The 24,486-nt window shown below is 42.4% G+C and overlaps 2 protein-coding genes across 2 annotated transcripts in view; both read left to right on the plus strand.

Annotated features, from left to right (window-relative positions):
• Positions 1-542: 542 nt before the first annotated feature.
• Positions 543-10,126, plus strand: idh1 (isocitrate dehydrogenase (NADP(+)) 1, cytosolic). Its single transcript, XM_022740274.1, has 9 exons — positions 543-654; positions 2,123-2,252; positions 5,234-5,525; positions 6,417-6,519; positions 7,156-7,333; positions 7,467-7,618; positions 7,696-7,836; positions 7,919-8,081; positions 9,165-10,126. Exons 2-9 carry the CDS (start codon positions 2,131-2,133, stop codon positions 9,256-9,258), a joined length of 1,245 nt encoding a protein of 414 aa, XP_022595995.1. The 5' UTR covers positions 543-654; positions 2,123-2,130; the 3' UTR covers positions 9,259-10,126.
• A 1,234-nt stretch (positions 10,127-11,360) lies between these two features.
• The window catches only part of epsti1 (epithelial stromal interaction 1), a 16,620-nt gene continuing 3,494 nt past the window's right edge, over positions 11,361-24,486 (plus strand). Inside the window, exons 1-9 of the mRNA XM_022740275.1 lie at positions 11,361-11,560; positions 12,653-12,711; positions 12,817-12,900; positions 13,010-13,083; positions 13,855-13,938; positions 17,105-17,178; positions 19,484-19,568; positions 23,399-23,460; positions 23,844-24,055. Of these exons, the coding sequence (XP_022595996.1) occupies positions 11,394-11,560; positions 12,653-12,711; positions 12,817-12,900; positions 13,010-13,083; positions 13,855-13,938; positions 17,105-17,178; positions 19,484-19,568; positions 23,399-23,460; positions 23,844-24,055 (901 nt within the window). The 5' untranslated portion in view covers positions 11,361-11,393. The remainder of the gene's footprint in view (positions 11,561-12,652; positions 12,712-12,816; positions 12,901-13,009; positions 13,084-13,854; positions 13,939-17,104; positions 17,179-19,483; positions 19,569-23,398; positions 23,461-23,843; positions 24,056-24,486) is intronic.

A 24,486-nucleotide genomic window follows, 5' to 3' on the forward strand; every position in this document is an offset into this window, starting at 1 on the left:
GTAAAACCAAAAGAATGTCTTAAAATGTATCTGTCTGTAATTTTAATTTGTTTTCTCTAATTTGATTTAACTAACAATCCCCCCAATTCTTTTATTTATTTATTCATTTATTTATTCATTTATTTTTTTTGTCTCCATTAATCTTTAAACTATCATGGACTATTTCCCCTCATTTATTTATTTTATTTCATTTTTTATCTTTACTGGATTCTTTTTTCTATATTTTTTGTTTTGTTTTTTATTTTTTTATTTAGTATTGATCAGTGATGCCATTTGTTCATTGAAACTGTGAGAAAAAACATAAATAAAGAACAAATTAAAACAGAAAAATAATAATGTAAAATCAATGTTTACGTTTGAATTAATTCATATTTAAAACATCTCCGGTCTACGTGACGTTTTGCAGACCCCGCCCGGTAAGATCCCGCCCCTACTGCTGTGTGGGCTTATCTGATTGGCTGTTAGTGTTTTCGTCTCTTCTCTGATTGGCCAATATCTTGTGCGTGTCCAGGGAGGTGGAAGCCGGCCGGGTGTCCTCTCCTGCCGCTGCTCCCCCGCCAGTCCCAGCCCAGTCAACCTGTGGTACGGTTCACGACGTCGTTCCGCCTCCTCATCTCGTAGCTGTTTCTGTTGTGGACGTTTAAATAAAACAAGGTAGGCGTTTGAAACATGTAGTGAAACTGTTCTTACTGCGGAACCAAGTAGCGGTGACGTTCAAGGAAGTGTCATCAAGCTAGCTTCATATCTAATTTCACATCTCCCAGTTATTTTTGCTACGTTGGTTATAACACAGTCCGGACAGGAACAGGCCAATGTGAAATGACAGAGTAAAGCTAAAACGATTTGTTGTATATTCGAGTAAGTACGATTTTAACTTTAACGTCCGGTTTGTGCAGTTTTATTGAAATGAAGTCTGCACAGGGAGACCCGACATTATCTGATCTTTAAGGCCCACAGCCCCTTCCTGTTTTCATGTGTCTGTTATTCAATGGCATATTCATGTAAAGAAAGAAAAAAAACTGTTGCTTTGCATTCGTCGTCTGGATTGACAGTCTCCTCCCCATCATACGAGGATCGGCCTGTCTGCAGACTTATGTAACTTCAGCGAACATCCCCTCTAAAGGGCAGAAATCTACAAGTTGTGAAATTATCATAGCTGTTGTGCAATCCCACCTCTCGGCTGTGCATTAATGCAAACATGAAACGTGCCTCTATATGTCTTTACAGCAACATTAAAGTCATTTCTAAGTGAAAGCTGAAGCTACAGTGGACTGGTACAGGGACTGGTTAACCGTCTGCCTCGGGTCAGGGTTTGGTTGTTTAGCTCAGTTTGAGGGACTCACTCTGAAGAGGATTATGAATTCACGCTGAGTCACCGGTCTGGATACTGCTGGTGTATGTGTTGAATGAATGAATTCATTCATTCATTGAGGAAACTGTAGTGTTATGCACAGAGGAGCATAACACTACCTCAGTGTTAGGGCTGAAACTAATGATTATTTCCAGTATCAATGAATCTGCCAGTGAAATTCTCCATCAATCGATTAATCATTTCAGAATTGGTCCAGATGTGGAAGAAGCATCTGACAATCGTGCTGTATATGGGCCCGTTTCAGGCTGTGGAACTGGGTCTATACTGGGCCAGAAGACAACAAGCATGGGCCCATTTTATTTTGCCATATGGGACAAAGGACAGCAGGAAAATGTTTTCCATTATTGCCTCACAAACAACGCTAATCAGTGTCATTCATTTGAATGTCTAATGGAAAGAAGGGTTACAACTAAAACATTTTTAATATTATTGATTATTCTGATACTTTTGTCTTTACTACATTTACCACATAATGGAAAATAAAACTGCAGCTATCTTAGTAATTCATTAATTGTTTAAGCAAAAAGCTGATGGAGCCAGGATCTCAAATACAAGAATCTTCAAGCTTTTTTTGTCAGATCAAGAGTAAAAGAAAGTTATATCACATCATGAATGTATGTTATTTTAGCTGCCACTATCTCTGCTCGGTTCTCTCCTGACTCCAACTCTCTCTCTCTCTCTCTTTGTCTCTCGCCTCTGATTTATTTGTTTATCATTGTCGGTGTGTTTGTCCCCCGTGTCCACCACCAGGCTCTGACATGTCTCAGAAGATCAAGGCAGGCTCTGTGGTGGAGATGCAGGGAGATGAAATGACTCGGGTCATCTGGGAGCTCATTAAGGAGAAGCTGATCTTCCCCTACCTGGAGCTCGACCTGCACAGGTGAGGACACCTCAGCATAAAGACCTCAGGGTGCGAAGGGCAACTTTGTCTCTCGGTTGCCTCCATGTTCCTTTTGAAAAGTGCAGACTTTCTCTCACTAGAAAAACATTATACTCCCCAAATATAAATCTATATTCTGTAACTGAGTTTTTAATACACTCCTTTTTACATGAGGGGAGGGGGGCAGAAATGATTGACAGCTCCTGCAGTGCTGGGGTTTCTGGTTTGCCTTGTTTATACTGAGTTTTCTCAAGGGAAGGTGTAAAAAGACACTGATGAGAATCTCTGATAATCACAAGAATAGGGTGAGCTTGTGTGGGTTTGTAATAAATATGGGTGAAGAAAATAGAGTATACATTTCATTATTCAACATTATTCAACGACTGCAGCTAAAATGATTACTTACATTTATTGATTAATGTATATTTTTTTTTGTTTTTTGTGCTTAGTCTATAAAATGCAAGAAAATAGTGTAAAATGTTCTTCACAGTTTTGTCCAACCAACAGTTCAAAGCCCCAAAATACTCGGTTTATAATGATTTAAATAGAGAATAGCAGAAAATTCTCAGGCTGAAATCAGAATATTTGCTTGAATAATGAGTTAAACGATCAATCGATTATCAAACTAGTCGCGTTAATTTTCTGTCCATTGATTAATCGACTGATCGTTGCAGCTCTGCCATCTAAAGTTCACATACTCAAACTATTTCTCCTGGTTAAGAATTAAAAATCCAACGTCGTCCTATCATCCGATGCTTCGATCACTGATTGGTTGGTTTCCTAAACATTTGTGTAGAGAACAGTTTTATTTTCTGATAGATGACTTTGAAGATCACCACTCAAATCATTTTCCAGCGGATATTGTCCATCTGCAGCTCCACAGGTGACAGGAGCAGCCATTCATCACCTCTTATCTCTTCACGGACTTTGCTCCGGGTCGTCTGATATTTCCACGACTCTTATGTGACGTTCCAGATCACCGACGTTCCCTCATCCCCAAATCCTGAATCACATCTTCACTGTGACGTGTGGACAAACTGTCAAATAACTAAACTTTAGCCTGTTCTTCTCAGGTAGATTTGATGAATATTTTACAGCAGTTTCATCATCATTTCATGTTTCACATTGTGAAAGTTAATGATTTATTGTGCAACAGGTCTCGGGAGCGCGCGTTTGATGACATATGGTGTAATAATTACTCAACAACAGTTTCTCAATAGGGGGGGGGGGGCCGTTGTCACAGATCAGGCCACTTTAAAATCAAACAATAATCCATTTGACGTCTTGTGGAATATTTTGTAGAATAGAAAAAGCTTCTTTTTAACTTTTAAAACACTTGCAGGTTTAACTCTGCAGACTGCAGGTTAAAGGGTAATCTTTGTCATGTGCGTGTGTGTGTGTGTGTGTGTGTGTGTGTGTGTGTGTACATTTCTTGAAAGGCAGGTTTTCTGTAATGCATGAATGTGTTGAATGTGTGATACAAGATCATCACAATCAAACACACTCGTCAAGACCTGAACCTGTTTGTTTGTCCGTCCTCGGTGGTATGTCATGTATCCAGTCAGTGATCAGTTGCCGAGCGTCCCATTGTTGTGGCTTGGTGTTGGCTTTCGGGGGAAGGGGAGTTTATGTTGAAAGTGGGTAAAAGGTCATGGCTGCCTTCAAAACTAAGCCAACGGGTGCATGAGGAAGCACAGAGGCGAGTTCTTGATAAGCACAATGAGCGTCGTGTGGTTCCCAGGTGAAGTAAACTTCCTCCTCTCACTCGCCTGTTTTGGAGCTGTGAGGTTCCTCAAGTGGAACAAGTGGAGCAGGCTTTCCTCTCCTGCTGGCAGACGGCCCGTCGTTGCACAACCGATTCCTTGTTTCCTTTTGTCCTGGTGTTGCTGGCTGGTTTTTGCAGATCTCCTCCTCACTGAGGCACAAAAGAGGAGCAGACAGAGCAAAGTTTCAGCGCTGCAAAGGAAGTAGGCCACGAGGTTAATGGCTCTTCTTGATGCCGGCACAGTTTCAGGTCTTGGAAGGAGTATAATTAGCCGAGATATGGAGTGAATAAAGACATCTGAGTTATTCCCTGAGCTGTGAACAAGCTCGCGCTCTCTTTCACTTCTCATTAATGTCGTTCGTGTCCTTCAACAGAGTGATTACGGTTCACATCACAGCCGGTGTATTTAAACATTCACCGCTTCTAGCCAACTGAAAATCACTTTGAGAGCGTGGTTAGTTTGTCCTCCGGGGCGTCTGTGCCGCTGCACACTGGAGCGTAAATAATCACGTCTCCTCCTGAAACACAGAGTGTTTGTTTATGGCGCCTCGTGCCTCAGCTGCTGAGATTATAACTGGTCTCCATGTCTGCTTGGTCCACACGAATATTCACAGTTGTTGCATGAGTATATTACAGTGAATATTTTATGGGAACTGATTCAATTCTTTGGCTGATTCTTGTTTATTTCATGCTTCATTAAATATTTCCAAATCTAATCTGAATCAGGAAACTTTTCTAACCTTGAACAATATTTTACTGAGGAAAAGATATTTATTAACACTGATGTATCCTGCAGTTTGATACAGAGCAAGTTTTTTTTTTTTTTTTTTGAAAAATTATTTTCCCAAGAAAATAAAATAAATCACAAACAGTGAATATTTTTTCTTTTTTGTGAGAAAAGAAAAAAAAAGTGTTTTGTGCAATAAATAGAGAATTTAAAAATATATATATTTTTATTTCTTCCCAAAAGGAAATTCACTTGCCTCTTGTTTCTACAGAAAGAAAAACACTTAATTTGACAGATTTTGTTAAAAACCAATAAAGAAAAGATTAAGACGTTTGTTTTCTCGTGGTATCGGCACTGAACCTTAAGAATTCTGTTGGTGCAGATTTTAACATTTGATCATATTTCCAGGACATTATGGATCCATGTCTTCACTTTGACTCTGGTGCAGTTACTTCAAACTCTCTGTTCTCTGTGTCTCCTGCTGCAAAGCTACGACCTGGGCATGGAGAACCGAGACGCCACAGACGACCGGGTGACGGTTGAAGCGGCGGAGGCGGTCCGCCGCTTCAACGTGGGCATCAAGTGCGCCACCATCACTCCAGATGAGAAGCGAGTGGAGGAGTTCAAGCTGAAGCAGATGTGGCGCTCGCCCAACGGGACCATCCGTAACATCCTGGGAGGCACCGTGTTCAGAGAGGCCATCATCTGTAAGAACATCCCCCGCCTGGTGCCCGGCTGGATCAAACCCATCATCATCGGCAGACATGCACATGGAGACCAGGTGCCACATTTCCCTGTGTTTTTATTTTGAAGTGTTGATCCACCAGAAGATATAAAAACCATCTCAGTGTAGTTTTACATCTCCTCTCTCAGGCTTCTCTCTGCAGCTCTAGTAACAACAGGTCGGTGAGCCAATCAGAAGAGAGGAGGCTCTGAGCCTCTCTGTTCATTTTATGTCACAACACTGAGTAATGAGGCTTCATTAGTAGTTTTTTCTGCTGTATATTCTCATGTCAGAAGTGCTGAAGTTGTGGATAATAAATAATAGATTATGTTTCACTATATAAAAGCTGAACACAACATTTACAGCTAAACACGGCCGAGAGTTGAATTACTCCTCTCTGGTCTAAACAGAGGGTGTGATGCGTGATGTGAGGATGAAATGATCCTGATCTGAAGGGAACTAAAAACTAAAAGGAGCAACCCAAACTGTGTAGACGTTATGAATACGTGAAAAGAAGCTTCCACCAACTCCCTCCATCACTCTGTCGGCTCATGTATGAGCTTGGTGAGTCGCAGTCGTGTCAGACGTTGTGGGGACGTCAGCAGAGACCACATCAATAATTGTATTCCCTTAAGCCGCACTTCGGACCATAATGCACTGCACCGCCTCTGCAGCGGGACAAGTTGCAGCAGCGTCACAGAACTAGAAACACAGGGGAGCTCGAGGCACTTTGCCAAAGTCAACGGTTAGTTCAGGAGGAAGCTTTATGTTAATCACCCTGCTGACACTGTATCACCTGACACTTCCAGTCCTGCTCAGGTGTTTACGGCTGTCTTGTTACTGTCATTTGAACTTTGGTCTAACGCCGTATTAGAGGACGGGGGTCGGTCTCATCAAACAGCCTTGTGGCTCTCTTGTATTAACCCTTTGTCTCTCTCACTGTGACAGTACAAAGCCACAGACTTTGTGGTGCCCGGGCCTGGGAAAGTGGAGATGACCTACACGCCCACCAGCGGAGAGCCAGTTAAATTCGTCGTGCACGAGTTCGAGGGTAAGAACAGAACCGGCTTTAAACACAAGCCAGGAGGTAAAGTGGGTCAGGAGAGACGCACAACGTCACAGGTGTGCAAACATACACACATCAGTGTTTAATGAAGAATATCCCAGAGCAAAGATGTCAGCTATCATAATGTAGAAGTGTAATGGAGTGTCAGTCAATATGACCGAGCTGGACTGGCACCACGGACAAACTTTTACAAGCTCATTTTCCCTTGTGTTCATATCGTAAACAGGAGAATATAAGATATGGCTTATCTGTCATGTTGTAACGACTCACCTGCTCTGGTTTTATCACCTGAAACAAACACGGAGTTGAGTGAACGAGATTTTCAAAGGTTGAGTAATTGTTCAAACACAAGAATCACAACTCATTGAACATGACCAAATGTTTTGTGAACTTAAAAGTGCTCAGATTCAACAGTGTGTGGTCACATGACCAATTTCATCCTTGGTGTTGCCTAGAAACAAAAATCACCCGGCTCCCCCCTGCTGAACACAAAATAACGAACACAATCACACAAGCAAAGTTTTGCATCCAATATTCATGACGCTGTTGCTCAGTGTGTGTGAACGATGCTTTGTGTGTGTGTGTGTGTGTGTGTGTGTGTGTGTGTGTGTGTGTGTCCAGGCACAGGGGGTGTGGCCTTGGGGATGTACAATACAGACAAGTCCATCAGGGACTTCGCCCACAGCTCCTTCCAGATGGCTCTGACCAAAGCCTGGCCGCTCTACCTCAGCACCAAGAACACCATCCTGAAGAAGTACGACGGCCGCTTCAAGGACATCTTCCAGGAGATCTACGAGAAGTAAGGACGGTCGCACACACACACACACACACACACACACACACACACACACACCTCTTCTGTCCCTCTACACACACTCTGCCAGATGTAGATCACAACTTAGACGTGTTGTCCGCCCTCTCGTGTGTCCCAGGGAGTACCGCGCTCAGTTTGAGGCCAAAGGCATCTGGTACGAGCACCGTCTGATCGACGACATGGTGGCCCAGGCCATGAAGTCCGAGGGAGGCTTCATCTGGGCCTGCAAGAACTACGACGGAGACGTCCAGTCTGACTCTGTGGCACAAGGTTGGACATGTAAAGAGCTCAGAACCTTTAACAGCTAATCAAAGATGTTCTTATCTTAATGTGTGACTGTGGTTCAGGCTACGGCTCCCTGGGCATGATGACCAGTGTGTTGATCTGTCCCGATGGACGCACAGTGGAGTCCGAGGCCGCCCACGGCACAGTGACCCGCCACTACAGACAGCACCAGCAGGGGAAAGAGACTTCCACCAACCCCATAGGTAGGAGAAAAGGTTCATATCCCTGGGCGTTCAGCACCTAGCCAAACATATGTCCTTACACTGTGTGTGTGTTTTGCTGCAGCCTCCATCTTTGCGTGGACGCGGGGTCTGCTCCACCGGGCGAAGCTGGACAACAACGCAGAGCTGCGAGTGTTCTCCGAGGCGCTGGAGGCCGTTTGCGTCGAGACCATCGAGGCCGGGTTCATGACCAAGGATTTGGCGATCTGCATCAAAGGAATGCCAAAGTCAGTCCCTTCATGATCTGTCACTCAGTTTATGTGTCTGCGTTCCTGCTGGAAATGTCTGCAGCAAAGTGATTTATTCATTAAAAGTAATGTGTGCATGCTTTAATTCTCTATGATGGACAGAGGGCCGATCACAGCAAGCAGGTTGTTCTGGAATTAAAGAATATGTCTGTGCCTAACAACAAAGAGACACAAACAGCCCAGTTCACCCATCACAGTTCTGCTCGTCTGGCTGTTGCCTTCTTGTGTTTTGAAGGAGCTGCACGTCTGCAACATGTACAGATGTCTGCAAAAGTTTGGGCAACTATATTTATAAAAGTTTTGTTGATTGTGAAGTGAAAAGAAGTAAACACCTCGAAACCCCTGCAGCAAAGTGACATTTAAAACTAATGCAACTTTTTATTTCGAGACATTAATTAAGCACGGGGGTGGAGATATTCTTTGTGGTTGTTTGGGAAACATCATGTGACAGAGGGAAGAATGGATTCCTCCAAATATCACAAGGACAGATCTGCAGCGACGTAACGGCACAAATCACAACGTTAGATCTTTTATATTATGAGACCTAAATACATTTCTGGTTCATTATGAAACAGTGGACAAATTCAGTCTCAGTGATGAATGGGAAACACTGTGGCACACTCCGCTCGTGCGCCCTAACGTGGTTACCTGTGTTAGTAACGCTCCGATGTTCGCTCCAGGTGTAAGATCCAGACTAAAACATCTCAACTGTGAAGTGATCTTCACGTTCGTGCTCGTGGTGACTCTCCAGCTTAAAGTGAATGACATTGTTCCACTGTGCTACTGTGTAAGGTTTAAACCTGACTGACAGATCGGCGGTGAATTATAAATTATAAAACATAAATTATAAATTTGTTTTGTGAAACTATCTGCCCCACTATCAGGGTTTCCAGCTATTTTTCTGACAGTATCTTCACATAACCGGTGTGTTTGTGTAAAATTGACGATAACTCCTGTTTAACCTCGACTATCTCAGTCACACCACAGGAAATAGAATCAGTACCTTTCCTCAGTAAAGTTGAAGTGTCCTCAGTGCTGTCCCGTCTCTCCCTCTGTCCGCAGTGTGACTCGTGCCGACTACTTGAACACCTTTGAGTTCCTGGACAAGCTGGCAGACAACCTGAAGGCCAAGCTGTCCAACCCGCCCAAGCTGTGATGTCGCCTCTGCAGCCTCAACACAGACACAAACACATTGAAAACACATGCCTCACGCACACAGAGACGTCTACACAGCGACTGGAACTAACACTGGAGCGGGGAGGAGCGAGCCCACGACTCCAGGAGATGAAGTCATTCCTAAAACACCGGGGGGGGGGGGCACATCCCTGTTTACTAGACGAGAAGCCGAACCTGTGACAGAGAGAAAACACAACTCCAACATTAACAGAGTCCAGGAGCATCACTGGACGCCACCTGCGACCTTGTTTACCCTAATTGCACTAGGTCCCCTGTGAAGTGAGCGTGGGCGTGTGTCGTCAGTATTTGTCATGTGATCTGTGCTAGACGGGGGACAGCATTAGTCCGAGGGGAGAGACTCGAGACCCTCACTGCCTTATTCGTTTTGTGTCACTCTGATCGTGTCCTACGTCTTTGTCATGTTTTAATAATACCTCAGACGGCATCACGTGTTTTAGTGGCAGGTAAAAACCCACAGCATCAGCCTGTAGTTCACTAATGACTCCTCTCAGTGTGGGAGCAGAGACCATGTGATTTTACTGTTGCATCATGAAACACATAATACATGGACGGACTCATTCATAGGAATCAAGCATCACTTTTAAACAAATTCAGACTACAACACTATATAAGTTTTTGTATTAACACAGCTGGTAAAGAAGTGTATTTATTTGTCCTTCCTTCGTGTGTGTGTGTGTGTGTGTGTGCGTGTGTGTGTTGATCAGTATCCAGTTTGTCATCAACACATATCCTGCCAAAATGTCTGCATCACATTCTCCATCTGGTGGTTTGTGATCAACACTATGTTCATTCCTCTACGACTCATAATAAACGAGTTTTTGAAGAAATGTGTGTCGTTCTTTGAGCAGAGCTGGATTCAGACTGTGAGGCGTTCAGGTTCATTGATAAGCTTGTACTTTAAAATCAGTGGTTTTATGCAGACTTTATGATAAACTGAACTCATCCAATAATTGTATTGATTGATGACATTATGTACAGTGTGTGTTGTGTTGCAGTACCAAGTTGCTCACCACTAGATGTCTCTCTTGGCCTAGTTTTCTATATGGGCCTTTAAAGTACACAGAACTCAACTGAAAATGCAGAAGAAGAGCACAAAACACAAACATACAAATAATAAAACACAAACAGCAAAAGACAAAGAATTAGGGCCGCAACTAATGATTACTGTCATTATCAATTAACCTGAGGATTATTGTCTAAATTAATCCCGAAACAGTGGAAGATCAGGTGACATCATCAACATCTAGTTTTATTTCACATCGTCCAAACACCCAAAATATTTCATTCAAATCCACATATTTAATCCAAAAAATTGCAGATTGAGGTTGTTCAGTTAGACAAACAATAATAACAACAATAAAACTCAGTGATCAGCACCGGATCATTTAACACTCATGGTCAGGTTTCAGGTCTGTGGGTGAGGAGTTCCACATATTGATGCCCCAAACAGAAAAATAGCTGGGAACCCTGACAGTGGGGCAGATAGGCAAATCAATTGTCCAATTTGCCCCATTTCTCCATTATAATCATGTATATCTTTGCCTTAAATGCATTTTTGTTCTAATTAAGATGCTTATTCGCTGCTGTGGCTGTGTAACATAGTTTGTTTAGGTGACTGCAGCCCCCACCATATCCAAATGACGTAACACACTGGTGGTTGAGTCCTTGCATTTTACAGCTTTATGAACTAAATCACAAGGTTAGTGACATGTGTCCTTTCACCCAGGAGGCCTGACACATGACACGTGGTTCAAAAAGAAACCTGCAGTTCCCATGTGTCGCCACAGATGCCGCCAACGATCACAAAACGGAGATGCTCAAAATTGCTACTTTAACTTTACTTTATGGTTGAGATATATATGACGTATGCAGGACAATTAAGATAATCCGATATCATTTGAATCTGACTCTTCATTTCCTTTAGTTTTCACGTCCTCTGTTTCTCCAGCAGAGGGAGCTGTTGCATTAAAACCTCCCACTGTGCTGTGTGGTAGGATCACTATACATCTGATCAGGAGACGAGTAGGTACCCTCACTATAGCAGCTGCCCAGCACTGAGGACTGAACCGGCCCGACTACTTCAGTGTGTGAAGAATGGATCCTTATCAGCGCCAAAGAGACCGAGGCCCCCCCCGGAGAAACACTCACCTGTCAGAAGGTGCATCAAACATTCCTGCTATTGATCAAACACCTGATACTCCGGACTCAAATAACGCACCGGACAGCGGAAATCCACCTGCGACAGACAGACGGCCTCAGTAGTGAGTAAAAGTTGTGTTTCATCAGAGTCCACGTGAAGTCTGACTCACTATTCAGACGTAAACACAGGTCGTTTTGTTTTTTTAATATTCACTCTTCAAGTCTCAGACCAGGCTGTTTGTTTTGTTTACGTTTTCATTTACGTACGTTTTCTGTATGAACAGTGAATCGCTGCTGTTTCCTTTCACTTTCGTTTCACGGAATTAGAGAGAGAAACGGTGCCTTCACAGTTTCCCGTAAATCCCAACACTTTGTGCCACCGAACGTTTTATCACAAAACAGAACAGAAGCTGTCAGCGTCCCTGTGTGTTTCCCAAAAGGAAAATAAGAAAACACGTTAATGATTTCAATTATATATTATAAAATATAGGTTACTAGAATTTAAAAAAAGAAATATTTATATTACTGACTTTAAAACAGTACTATCATTTTGCCCAGCTCTATATTAATAAACAATATGCACTTAAAAGTAAAGTGTGCACTTAAGTTACAGTATTTACACTGATCACTTTTATGTGATTATGATAAACAGTAGTAACATGAGTAATTTACTTTAGTCCCATCTCCCGTGAAGGCAGCACCATATTGGGATTATTATTGACAGTTGATGTGAGGAGCATTTTAGTGTTGAAGGAGGTGCAATTAATTCTAACAGCTTTATACCTGAGGGGCAGTTTAACAACTTCTAGACAACTTTAACAAACTTTATCTACTTAAATATGAGATATGTAACAACTGTTGTATACTGTACTGTTTTGCACTATTGCTGTTACCAAGTGCTTTAATTCATACATATTTATATTTAAATATAGTTTTACTTTTTTTTTTTTCAAATGTTGAATCCTAATTAAACATCTAAAAATACTCAAGTGCAAGTACAAGTGCTGTCAACCACATGCTGTTATTTAAAACGCAAAAAACACAAAAACAACAAACTTAAACTTCTCAAATGCAGCAGTGTTTAATTTTGCTAGAATTTTGCCTAAATAGGCCATAAAATAAGTTATAATATGATTATAACAAGAAATATGTGAGTAGAAAAGTATTTAAACCAATCACTCTGCTCCAACTCTGTGTCTGTGTCCTCGTCTCAGCTCAGGTGGATTCACCGTGATCCCACCAAATGAATCTCGGCGAAGCAAGATGCAAATGAGTACACTGCTGCAGCTTTCTTCTATCTTACTTATATTATTTTCATCCTCGTACATGTTTGAAATTTCTCTCCAGAGTAATTAAGGTTTTTTTTTTGCTGTTGCAGTGGCTCAAAAAGAGGAGGAGGAGCTGCAGAAATGGAAAGAGACAAACAGAGTCTCTTCTGTGCACGTGAATCCACAGAGGCTGGGTAAAAAACGTCCTCAATGCAAATGATCTTTAACTATCTGTATCACGTCATTCATTATTATTAATTATGCTTACGTACTGATGTGATGTGGTGTAACCTGTTGTTGAAGGTGGTGATGTAACATTGGCTGAAGCCAGACAGAAGCAGCTTACAGACCTGCGTTGCTCCAAACTTCAGAAGAAGGTATTTACTCGCACACGACAGAAACTTCACGTTCGTTCGTTCATTCAAATCACAGGCGGCTTTGAACATATTTGAATATATTTTGAATTTACAGACTAAAGTATTTGCATCAGCTATTTCCCATCAGTCTTTTGTCGTCTACAGAATATGACAAGACCCTGACGATCTGTGATTCATGATATTTGTAATGCTGCTGGTCATTTTTGCAGATGTTACAAATTTAATTTGCTCTGGGAGAAATTTAAAGGAACTTTATCAAGCCTTTGAGAGGAGATGGAAATTCTCAAAACTTTGGTTTGACGTCAATAAATTGTCTCTTAATATAAAGAAAACTAAACTTATGTTTCTTGGAAATCGACATACAGATGTTGAACTAAAAATCTGAGACGTTGAAATTGAAAGTTTTGATCATAAATGAACATGGAAACAACATATTGATTATAAAGGAGAAAAAATATCCAGGTCATTAGCAATCCTGTATAAATCTAGGGATATGTTACATTATAAGGCCTTGTATTTAATTCACTGCACCTTTAAAAACAAGTATAAATTCAATAGTCTTACAACAGAAACGAGCCATACGTATTATTATTATTAATAAGGCTGGTTTATAAGACACTAATCAATTGTTTTCTACATTCTCCTGCTATGAGAATTTGCTGTCTATATTACTGATATTAACAGAAACCACATTTCAGATGCAGGGAAATATTTCAGAGAGTTACTTTGTACTTTTCCTTTAACATATTAAATGTAAACTGTCGTGTCCAGCTGAGGCAGGAGGAGCAGGACAGGAGGAGGAGAGAAGAAGAGGAGGCCAATCTGCAGAGGAAGAAGGCCGAACAGAGGCAGAAGGTGAGAGCAAGATTAAACCAACAAGAATATGTACTTTGGCCTTTTAGCAGAAACATTTTATATGTGTTTAGTTAAGTATAAAAATGACCTTAAATCACTCACCACCCCTTCTACTTCTATTTTAATTATCTTTAACAACAAAGCATTCAAATCTAAGAAAAATCGACCATTAAACTCACTTTTATAATGGGGAGTTATTTTACGATGAAGTGATAATTGACTGGTTTGGCGCCTCCTCTAATCTGTTTCTATTTCAGTCAGCGCAGTGATTTCCTGTATTTCCCAGAGTGCTCTTTGACAAAGCCCAGAGTCCCGCGTCAGGAATGTACTGGGTGGAGAGTGGAGGTGGAGAGAGCAATAGCAGCTGCAGTAGTAAGAGCAAGAGAGTGAGAGCTTTCCAGTAAAGAGTTGCACCACTCACTCAGAACATAACGGGTGTCTCGTGGCTGCAGTGCATTATGGTCCGTGAGATCAGCAGGAAAAAAAAACATCAAATCTCAGGCTTTTTCTAATTGTTGAATGTTGATGAAGAGTTCATGAACAAAACTGTGAGAGCAGAAATGCTAAATTTAGCAGAGTTGAGTCTGGATTTGTGTAGAACAGTGGCGTCATCGTATCTCTGCGAGCTTTACGAAGGGCGACTGGACGATCACCAGGTTCTCGGGAGACGTTTCTCCTCTCGGCTTCCTCAGTTCCTCAGTCAGTGGGGAGCGCCAAGCATTTAACTTCCTGTGGGAACGTTAACACCTGGACGGTCTTTTAAGTGGTCCAGCCACTTAATTATGTACACCTGCAATAAACCAGCCCTGCTTTAACATCTACTGTACCTTTATAAGGTTAACATCAGTTTTTGTTTGTAAATTCAATCATATGTTTATAATCGAGGTCGTATTCAAAGGTGACGTCTATACATGAGGTGGACAGAATATTAGAAACATCTCCTCTTATTATAATGGAGTCCAGTAACCATGACGATTAGATAAAATTCAGGCAGTTTGTTTTTTCATTTTAAACCAAAAACCAAAAAAACATCTGACTTCAGTTTTTTGTTTTAAACCAAAACCAAACCACAAAAAACATTACACTCTTTTACTTTGAAATACTTACCTTCTGTGCCACCTTCAAATCAACAAGGAAAAAAAAAAAAAAAAGGGAATTTGTAAACACCAAAATTTCAAAAACACAGTTTCTTCCAATTTGATGTTCTCATTTTTCATTTTTAAAACATGTAATTCAATCAACTCTTCTATGACAGAGTCGATAAAACCTTAGCGGCATTATAAAAGTCGACTCTGTGGCAGGTCAGCTGTGTTGGATGGTGTACCTAATAAAGTGGCCACTGCAACTAAAGAAAACAATCAAATGAAAAAAAAATCTCAATACTTACAGCAAATATCGTGGTAAGAAGATGTGCAGCCTGCATGACAACCACTTCCCTCAGTGATGAGCAGTACCATGTTCAGCCTCCAGGTGTCAGTAGAGACAAGCCTCCACCTGAGCTGCAGCTGAGCTCTGGTGGCCCGGAGCGGAGTCTTCCCTCACACACCCAACATTAAACCAATGACAACCACCTGATTAATGGTCTCGTGGGTTTCCAGCCACCACAGACGGCTCCTCACCGTGTTCTCAGACATGTTCTACTCCACGTCTGGATCCCGGCTCTCAGTCTAATAGTGCTTAATGGACTGCTGCAGGTGATGTGGAGGTGGTGATTAATGCTGAAGACCAAAGCGTTATTCCACAGGCCCTTTTCCCGTTGCGCCATGACCTCTGCGAAGCCGTAGGAATGTCTCCGTAATCCGGCAAATAAACAGATGCATGTGAAACAGCCTCATCGCGGTCTACAGACGTGATCTAACCGGAGGCCGGCGAAGACAGAAACCCGTCCTCACCCACTTCGGTTTGGGATACAGGGGCAGTTAAATACCAGGTGGAGAATTATGAAGTGTCTGAACCACAAGGACTGAGCATACTTCAGATGACCCTTGCTCCCAGACTCAGCCCTCGTCTTTATCTGGTATCGTGGAGATGTCCCGTTTTAACATAAATACTGTAGCAGCCCAGGTGGTCGGGCTGCACACGTCAGACGTGCCGGAATGATAACAACATGATCTCAAAATCAAAATGAAACACGTTTGACTTCAGCCAGCATTTCATCAAAGTTGGAAAATGGGATTCAGTGATAAATAAAGGTGTCGTCTTCTCAAACAATCATTCTTGGTTCTTTCCCAACTCGTTCCTCAGTAACCGCTCACATTTTTGTTTCAAGTGTTACCCGAAATGTTTTTTCACATGTTGTAAAATACATCTCCTGACATGTCCCTATATGGAGGACCAGGGATGACACAGGAAAAGTTATAAAGCATTTCCTTAATTTCATATTTAATAGGTATTAAAAATAGGAATTGTAAGAAGAATTTATAAATGAATGATTAATCCATCAATAAATACTTCAGATTGAAAAATGGATTTACAAAAACACTCATTAAATAAACCCTTTATAAATACAGTAAATAATAGAACTTGAAAAACTATTTGAATAGGAATTTTAGAAATGGGAATACAAGCCTGGATTCCCTCTTTAATTTCCAGCTGCCTTTCCTTTTCCTATTAGCTCATCGATTAGCTTAGTCATGTAGCCTTTACGTGACACTCTGGGCCTTCAGAGCTGGTTAAACCCACAGTCAATGGAGAGTTTGAAGCCGTTTTTGTAAGTATTTGTTGATAGATTAATCCTTCAGTTATAAAATCTTTTTACAATTCCTATTTTTAATGCCTTTAAAATATGAAATTAAAAAAACGCTTTATTACTTTCCCTGTGATACCCCTGGTCCTCCATACTCTTAGAGACTTTTTAAAATAAATTTGACTGTCTTACAATCAATCGTTAGTTGTATTTTAAAAATAACTTGTTTATACTATTATAAACTTGTTATTACAGTGCATCAAAATACTACAATTATTATTGCAACTATTGCAGCCCATGCACTGTGCTGTAATGTATATATGTTGAATGCATGGCTGGTAACTCAGGTCTGTCCTAGCGCTCACTGCAGCATCATTACGCCCAGTGATCAGTGAGATAACTTCAGGACTTGCTGTATGTGGTGGCTGCATGCCATGTATCCTGTGTGTGTGTGTGACTGCCGACTATGATGCATTACAGGCTGAGCGCCTGGAGGAGAGGAGCCGACAGGAGGAGCAGAGCAGGAGGGAGCAGTTCAGGCAGGATCACCTCAGGTCAGCCCTGGATCAGGTTCACCTGGGTCTCATCACTGTCACCGTGCGGTGTTGTGTTGTGTTGTTTTTTTTTTGTGTTGTGTTCTTTCTTGCTCTGCAATGGATCTCGGTTATAGATGTGGCATCGGATGACACGATCTTCAGACCTTTACAAAGGAAGCGCCCGATGTCTGACCCTCTGCTGACCTGTAATTATCGCTGGAGTTTTATCAAGACGCATCTTCTGTTGGCAGAGAAAGAAGAAGCAGAGCGGATTAGTTATAAATATCAGGCGACATGAGGTTCACCTCTAGTTTACCTATTCAAACGTAAGCTAAGCTGTAAGCAGCTGGAGTGCCTGTTTTTTGTCAATGTAAGGATTTCCAGGGAAGACTTTGATGAACAGGCTGTGATGTTTTTAAAGATGGATGACAGAGACTGAATAACCAAGATAAAAAGAGATTAAGAGACAACCATGCTAGCAGCTCTCTGAGGCTGTATTTTGGTGTTTTGAGCTAAATGCTAATGTCAGCAGGGTCACAACATTTAACATTCTAATATTTTAAGCATGTTTAATATTTACTATCTTAGTTTAGTGTGTTAGCATGATAGCATTTGCTAATTAGCTCATTGCCATTAGTTTTGCATGTGCTTGTTCATAAACCAAAACATGGGACAGATTGAAATTTTGATCTGATGAGCTGGATGAAAAGTCAAGTCATGGATCACCAAAGTTATTACAATGCATCCAGAGGAGAACAAGTACATCCGCTCAAACATTCATAGAAATCCAACCAATTGTTTTTGTGGTATTTTAGTCCAGATCAAAGTTGTGGACTGACCCCCATATCGACATTACCTTAAAGGTCTCATCCAGTGTAAAGGTCTGTGTCCATGTGTAGTGTGATTATAGATCAGGTCTAGCTTCTATATTAATACTGTGAAAGTATCAAAGCCTCAGTCCACAGAGAAATGCACACAGCCTGTATTCAGAAACTGAGCCTTAAAACCAGCCGTCAGGACTTCTGGAACTTTGTGATGTCACAACAAAGCAGTCACCAAGCCCCGCCCACCTGGACCCACCATCCAAACCTTGCAGGATTTGGTTTCTCTGAGTGTTTTTACCTGAAATCTGCTATATTTTTATTGGATCAGTCAGAAAACGGTCAGCCAATCAGAAGAGAAGCTCAGAGCCTCCTCTCTTCTGATTGGCTCACCGACCTGTTGTTACTAGAGCTCCAGAGAGAAGCCTGAGAGAGGAGATGTGAAACTACACTGAGATGGTTTTTGGTTTTACAACCACAAATTTGACAGGGTCTATTGTTAGCTGGTCTTTTCTAACTCAAGAGCCATAGAGAACGTTGTACAACTGTTTCCATGTGCTGACTTTAATATGTAAAATCAGTGGAATACCCCTTTAAAGCGGTTCAGTGTTTTGGATACTGCATCGGACACTTTATTATATAGTGAGGGGTCTGCTGTCTGAATATTATGCATGGCTGACTCTGAGGGAGATTGTTTGTCTAGTAGCATGTCTGGCTTCCTGTCAAGATAAATACAAGAAGGAGACAGCAGACCAAATTTTGAACCTGAAGGAACAATGAAGAGATTTGGACAATGGGGATGGAATGGGACAGCACAGCAGACCAGAGGCTTGTGAGCAGGGGGAGCAGTGTCAGAGCGGGACAGACAAACTTGGTCAACCTTGTGGGACTGTCAGCATCCCAGGCCTGTGGAGTGTCTGTGGAGGAAACAAAGACTTCCTCATTATTTTCTGTGTGTTTCCATGATTTATGCGAGAGCCAGAGCCAGAGGCATTGTGTTTTAAGGTTGTCCGTAAGTCCGTCTCATTCTCATGGACGCCATATCTCAGTAACGCCTTGACGAAACTTCTTCAAATTTGGCACAAAAAAACATTCACTTGGACTCGAGAACAGCCTGATTGGAATTTGGTGGTCAAAGGTCAAGGTCACGGTGACCTCTCAAAACACAATTTTTGCTTGTGAACGCAATATCTCTAGAACTCCTCAAGGGAGTCCCTTCAGAATTTGCACATATGTCCTCTTGGACTCAAAGACATACTGATTAGACTTGGTGGTCAAAGGTCAAAGGTCAAGGTCAGGGTAACCTCAGAAAATACTTTTTAGCTATTACTCAGGACTTCACACAGCAACTATAACAAATCTTCACATGAATGGTTCATATGTTCTCTGACTCTGGATAAACAGGGATGTAACCTGAAACTAGTCTGAGTGGCGGAGGGATACGACCGCGAGGAGGTGATTCTTGTCTTTTTTTAAAATGTGTGACTGTGTATTTGCTGCAGGGCAAAGGCGAGTTTTCTGCAGAGGTTTGAGAGGAGCGCCCCACGTCCACTGGCATCCAGCAGTGCCACACACACGTCATCCAGGGTGAGCCAGCAACCACAGAATGTGTGTGTGTGTGCGTGTGTGTGTGTGTGTGCGCACATGTTCCACATGTTTTGTTTGTACACACCGCACTCTGTGCATCAGCGTGTGCATGTCGACACAGCATGTATGCACACATATGGTCCCGGGGTTCGGCCTTGAAGTCTCAGGTCTGTGGCTGTGGGGTCGGAGACTGAAGCTCTGTGGTAGTTCACACCGATGGATCCGTCGTTCTGAGCTGTTTTCTGAGTAAATACTCTCGGGTGCGGAGTTTTCATCATGCAGGGCAGCGCGGGTATTAAGCAGTATCCCCGCTTGGCCGGGTGGGGTGAGGAGCCCGATCCCCCTGCAATTATCTCCTGGTCAGAGCCGGGGCACACAGCAGTACAGCAAGCTCACAGCTGAGCAAAAGGAAGTGTAAATACACAGAGGAATAGGCCACTGCTTTTTTCCTCCCTCCGTCTTGCCTCTTAAATGTTGTCTGTCTGCTCCTTTCACTCTCCTTTGTTTTCTCTGCTTCCTTTTCTCTTTTTCTCAGCCTCTCTTCCTCTCTGTCTGTTTGCCTTCCCTGGGAGGGATTGAGTGGAAGGCTAGCAGAGTTCAAGGGACTTCCCAGAGTTCACACTGAGACACAACATGACGATTGCGAGGAGAGAACAGAGTGGAATAACCTGTCCTAGTAAAAGTACCTGGAGGAAACCCAAGCTCCTCGTCGACCAGTCGCATGCCTTTTGTCAGTCAAAGGGGGGCAACCACTTGTTCTTATTGTGAATAACTTTTCCTTTTAATCACTGTTCTGTTTTGGGGTAATTGCTGCCATTAATCTTGAAATCAAAACGCCTTAAATGTGAGGAGATCACAGCTATTCTTAGCACACCAAACATACGTTTATTGGAGAGTGATGACAGCTTCTGTCGGAAAGTCAGACACAGTGCTAACGGCGTCTGCGCTCCTCCACCCAGCCTGTCAGTGATGTTACACCAGAGGAGGAGAGAGCGAGCAGGAAACAGCCCGAGGACACACTGTATCCCTCACTGCACTCTGCATGTGGTGACTGACGGCGATGTTTAAACTGCACACGCAGCTCCCTCGGTGGACACAGGAAATGTTTTCTTTCAGGGCTTTTCTCATTGTCCTGCATTTCTTTTCTCTCTCTCTTTTTCTCACATAGACCTGATGCAAATCTCTCACCAGGCAAGACGGTGGTGGAGAGAGAGAGAGAGAGAGAGAGAGAGAGAGAGAGGGAGAGAGAGAGAGAGAGAGAGAGAGAGACCTAGGGTCAAACTGTGGTGTAGGAAGAAAGAGAAAGCAGTCAGTTACAGTAATAAAGAAGTCTCTGTTTTATGGTGGGACACACACAGTGAGACACAGACAGGCTGAGTGGATGATAGAGTTCAGTTGATGACACCAGGGTCACGGCCGGCAACAAAGACTCACCTCTTCCTGCTTTCCCGCCTTCTCATATCACTCGCCTCATCTCATCTCATCACCTCCTGTCTCCTCTTGTTTTGTCTTCTCCTCTCCTCTCGTGTCTTTTCCTTGCCTCTCCTACATTCTTTCCCTCACCTCTCCCTTCCTCTCCTCTCCTTTCCTTTTTCTTTCCTTTCTTTCCATTCTTTCCTGTCCTGTCTAGTTTCATCTCGCCTCATTTATTTCCTTTCCTCTGTCTTATCCTCTGTCGCCTCGTCTTCCCTTGTTCTGTCTCCTCTTCTCCTGTCTTTTCCTCTCCTTGTCTCCTCTCCTCCACTCCTCTCCTCTCCTCTCCTCTCCTCCTCTCCCAGGCTGCAGCTCTCTCAGTTAGACGTCACAGATTAGGAGATAAAAGCTTGCGGCTGCGAAGCAGCAAAAGTCGGACTTCTTGATGTGGTTCTGACCGGGACCCTGGGATCTGTTGTTCTTTCAGCATTGGCTCCATAAGACAGATTGATCTCTCCTTCATATCCTCTATTTGTGGGCGTGTGTGTGTGGTGTGTTTACATGTGTGATGTGTGTGCGAGTGGGAGATTTTATGCTAAGCTTTGATGGGATCGCAGAGCTCCTTCTTCCTCTTGTGCCATACTAAATAACCCCCTCCCTGACCCATTAGCTCTCCTGGGGCAGGAAAACAGACGGAGGACGGAGGGTAATGGAGGGTGAAGGTGTACGTGGGTTTGTTTTTTCTAAAGGAGGAGAAAAAGAGTTATTTTCATTGAGTGATATTTGAGTTTTCTCAGCTACAGACTCATCGACAACATTGTAAAGATCTCAGAAAGTTGTTTTCCATCTGAAAAAATCAAAACTAACATACAGGAAGTCTCACTAATAACAGAGGACAAAAATAAACTCATTGACCTTCTACCTCCTTTGTTTCCTTCCGTTACTCATCTCTCTCTGTTTTCATGTTTTGAATATTTTTCAGCTGCTGGTATTGCTGCTATTTTGTTCACACCTTTAAATTCCTGAAGCATATTCTGTTTGTCATGTTCTGTTGATACCTATTGAATATATTTGTTTTTAATGTCTATAACTATTTTCTGTTGCAATGTTTTCATTTCTTCACTTTGATCATTAGAGACTGATCGTGGAGTTTTACATAAACAAACTTAACAAGAGTTATCTATCCTTTCAGCTTTACTCATTGAAACCCATTGTGTGTTTCCTGAGAAACACTTGAATGCATTTCCTTCCCCATAAAATACCTGCATTGTGTCATAAGAACTGGCTCACACTCTTCTTCTTCTTCCCTGCCTCTGTCGGCTCATTGCTGCATTTTTTGGTCCATCACCACCACCTGTGGATCAGTGGAATAACATGAAACCATTAGCAGGAATGTAGATGGCGTCACCTGCGTGCATGTGTGTATGCAACCTTGTGTGCGTGCATGACACAAATTAAATGCAAATGACTCATTGAGAAATTATTTGATCGTGCCGCCAGAGGTCAAAAACTCTACAGGTTACCTTTAAGGCTAGAAGCAGAAATATACAGGAGGCAGTTAAACGTGAGGAGAAAGATAAAAGAGAGAGAGCAGCACCTGCATTCACACTCATTACCGCCTACTAACACTGAGTGTACAACCAAGCTAGCAGCCCCAATGTCAACATGCTAATATGCTCACAATGGCAATGCTAGCATGCTTATGTTTAGCCGGTGCGATGTTCACCATCTTAGTTTAGCGATTTAGCAATGCTAACATTTGATAATTAGCACTAACCAAAGTACAGCCGAGGCTGATGGGAAGGTATTTTGCAGGTATTTGGTCATAAACCAAATCACTGGACAAGTTAAAAGTTGGATCTGATGATGCTGCTTCATGAGTTATTACAGTTCATCTCGAGCGGATCATGAATGCCTGACAGCCGTGGAGCATGGCTATCAACACCAAGCTGTTGAACTGTGTTTAATGTTACTGTCCGTCAGCCTTAAATATCCTGTTAAGGTCTAAGGTACTTGCATATGACATAATATCCAAGTGCTTAACAAAGGCTTATGTTCATAAAAATATGCAATGCAATACGTGAGTAAAATAGTAATTAGATATTTATTAAATGCCTAAAACAATTAGGCTGTGTGTCACTGTCACACCTGTGCAATATGCATCAACATCACATGCAAACAAGACTATGTATAACCTACACCTTCCATGTAAAACTATAGCTCTAATAGCTTCTTTATCAGGAGCACAGTGGGTCAGTTATGTATTTACTATAGCCCCTGATAATAACCTTTACAGTTAATACTGATAAGATACTATTTTAGCTTTCTCGGTTCCCAAGGGCAAATTACAATGTGAGCTACTTGTACTTGTGTGTGACCAGACTTGTGTGGTTTGATTAATCTCTTGTTTTTGTCAGACTGAAGCTGTGGAGATTAAACAGGAGAAAAGTGAGAGAGAAGTTCAGCTGGATCACAGGAGGTATGAACATTTATACAGCTTTTTTTTTTTCTTTCATTTAACAATGTAATGAGGTTTTGTCTCCAATTTTTGCAACGTAAAAGCACAGTTGTATAAAAACGTCGGTTACATCAGTGCACAAATGACACTGAGACTCAATAGAAGTAAATAGAAGCTACACAAGTTAAATTGTTCTCGATAACATTAATAGTTTGTTTTGTTCGTCCTTTAGGAATAAAACCAGAATAGCTGGGCAGGAGAACGTTACGTGGCTGTGAGCAGTTCACTGACCTCACTATATTTTGGTCAAACACGTCCCGGAGCCTGGCAGCATGTTCAGTTATAAAGCACAACATTAGCTGGTTTTATGTGAACCATTTTTTGGATTCATTATATTTTGACAGGGTGAACTCAGTCTTCCTGGACAAACTCGAGGCTCGGGGCGGAGGGAGCGAGACAGAGACCAAGCGGGAAAGAGGCGTTCAGGAGGCAGAGCGTCCCCGTTCGGCCTCTGAGCATTTAAGACACCAGCCGTCCACCACAACGGGACAAGTCCCCCTCGCTCACCTGAAACCTGATCCAGAGCAGAGCTGCCCCGGCTGGACACAGGAAGCTGGTGAGCTGTTTCTCACGCCTTTTTTTAGTCTGGCTCAACGCTGGTTAACCGAACCTAAATCAGACCTGTGACAAGACTTGCCCACCTCATCCTTTCTCAGAGGACTGTGATTGTCTGTTTAGTCTGAGTTAAATCAAATCAAAGGCTTTACATGCTTCAAAAATGTAGGGAGGAAGTTATGTGTGGTACGTAGTGATACTGTAGCTGCTGGCTTTTAAATCCTGCTGATACTTGTAGTTTGTGGGAAACGTGTGTGTGTGTGTGTGTGTGTGTGTGTGTGTGTGTGTGTGTAAGAAAGTATTTTCCCTTCTTTCTGGGCACAAACCTTTACCTGGCATGAACTGAGCAATGTGTCAAACAGTTTGTGAGTTTTCAGTGCATAAGCCTCACACTTACACACACACCCACCCACCCACCCCCCCCCACACACA

This window comes from Seriola dumerili, unplaced genomic scaffold, assembly GCF_002260705.1.
Source record: "Seriola dumerili isolate Sdu_G_001 unplaced genomic scaffold, Sdu_1.0 BDQW01000052.1, whole genome shotgun sequence".
NCBI lineage: Eukaryota > Metazoa > Chordata > Actinopteri > Carangiformes > Carangidae > Seriola > Seriola dumerili.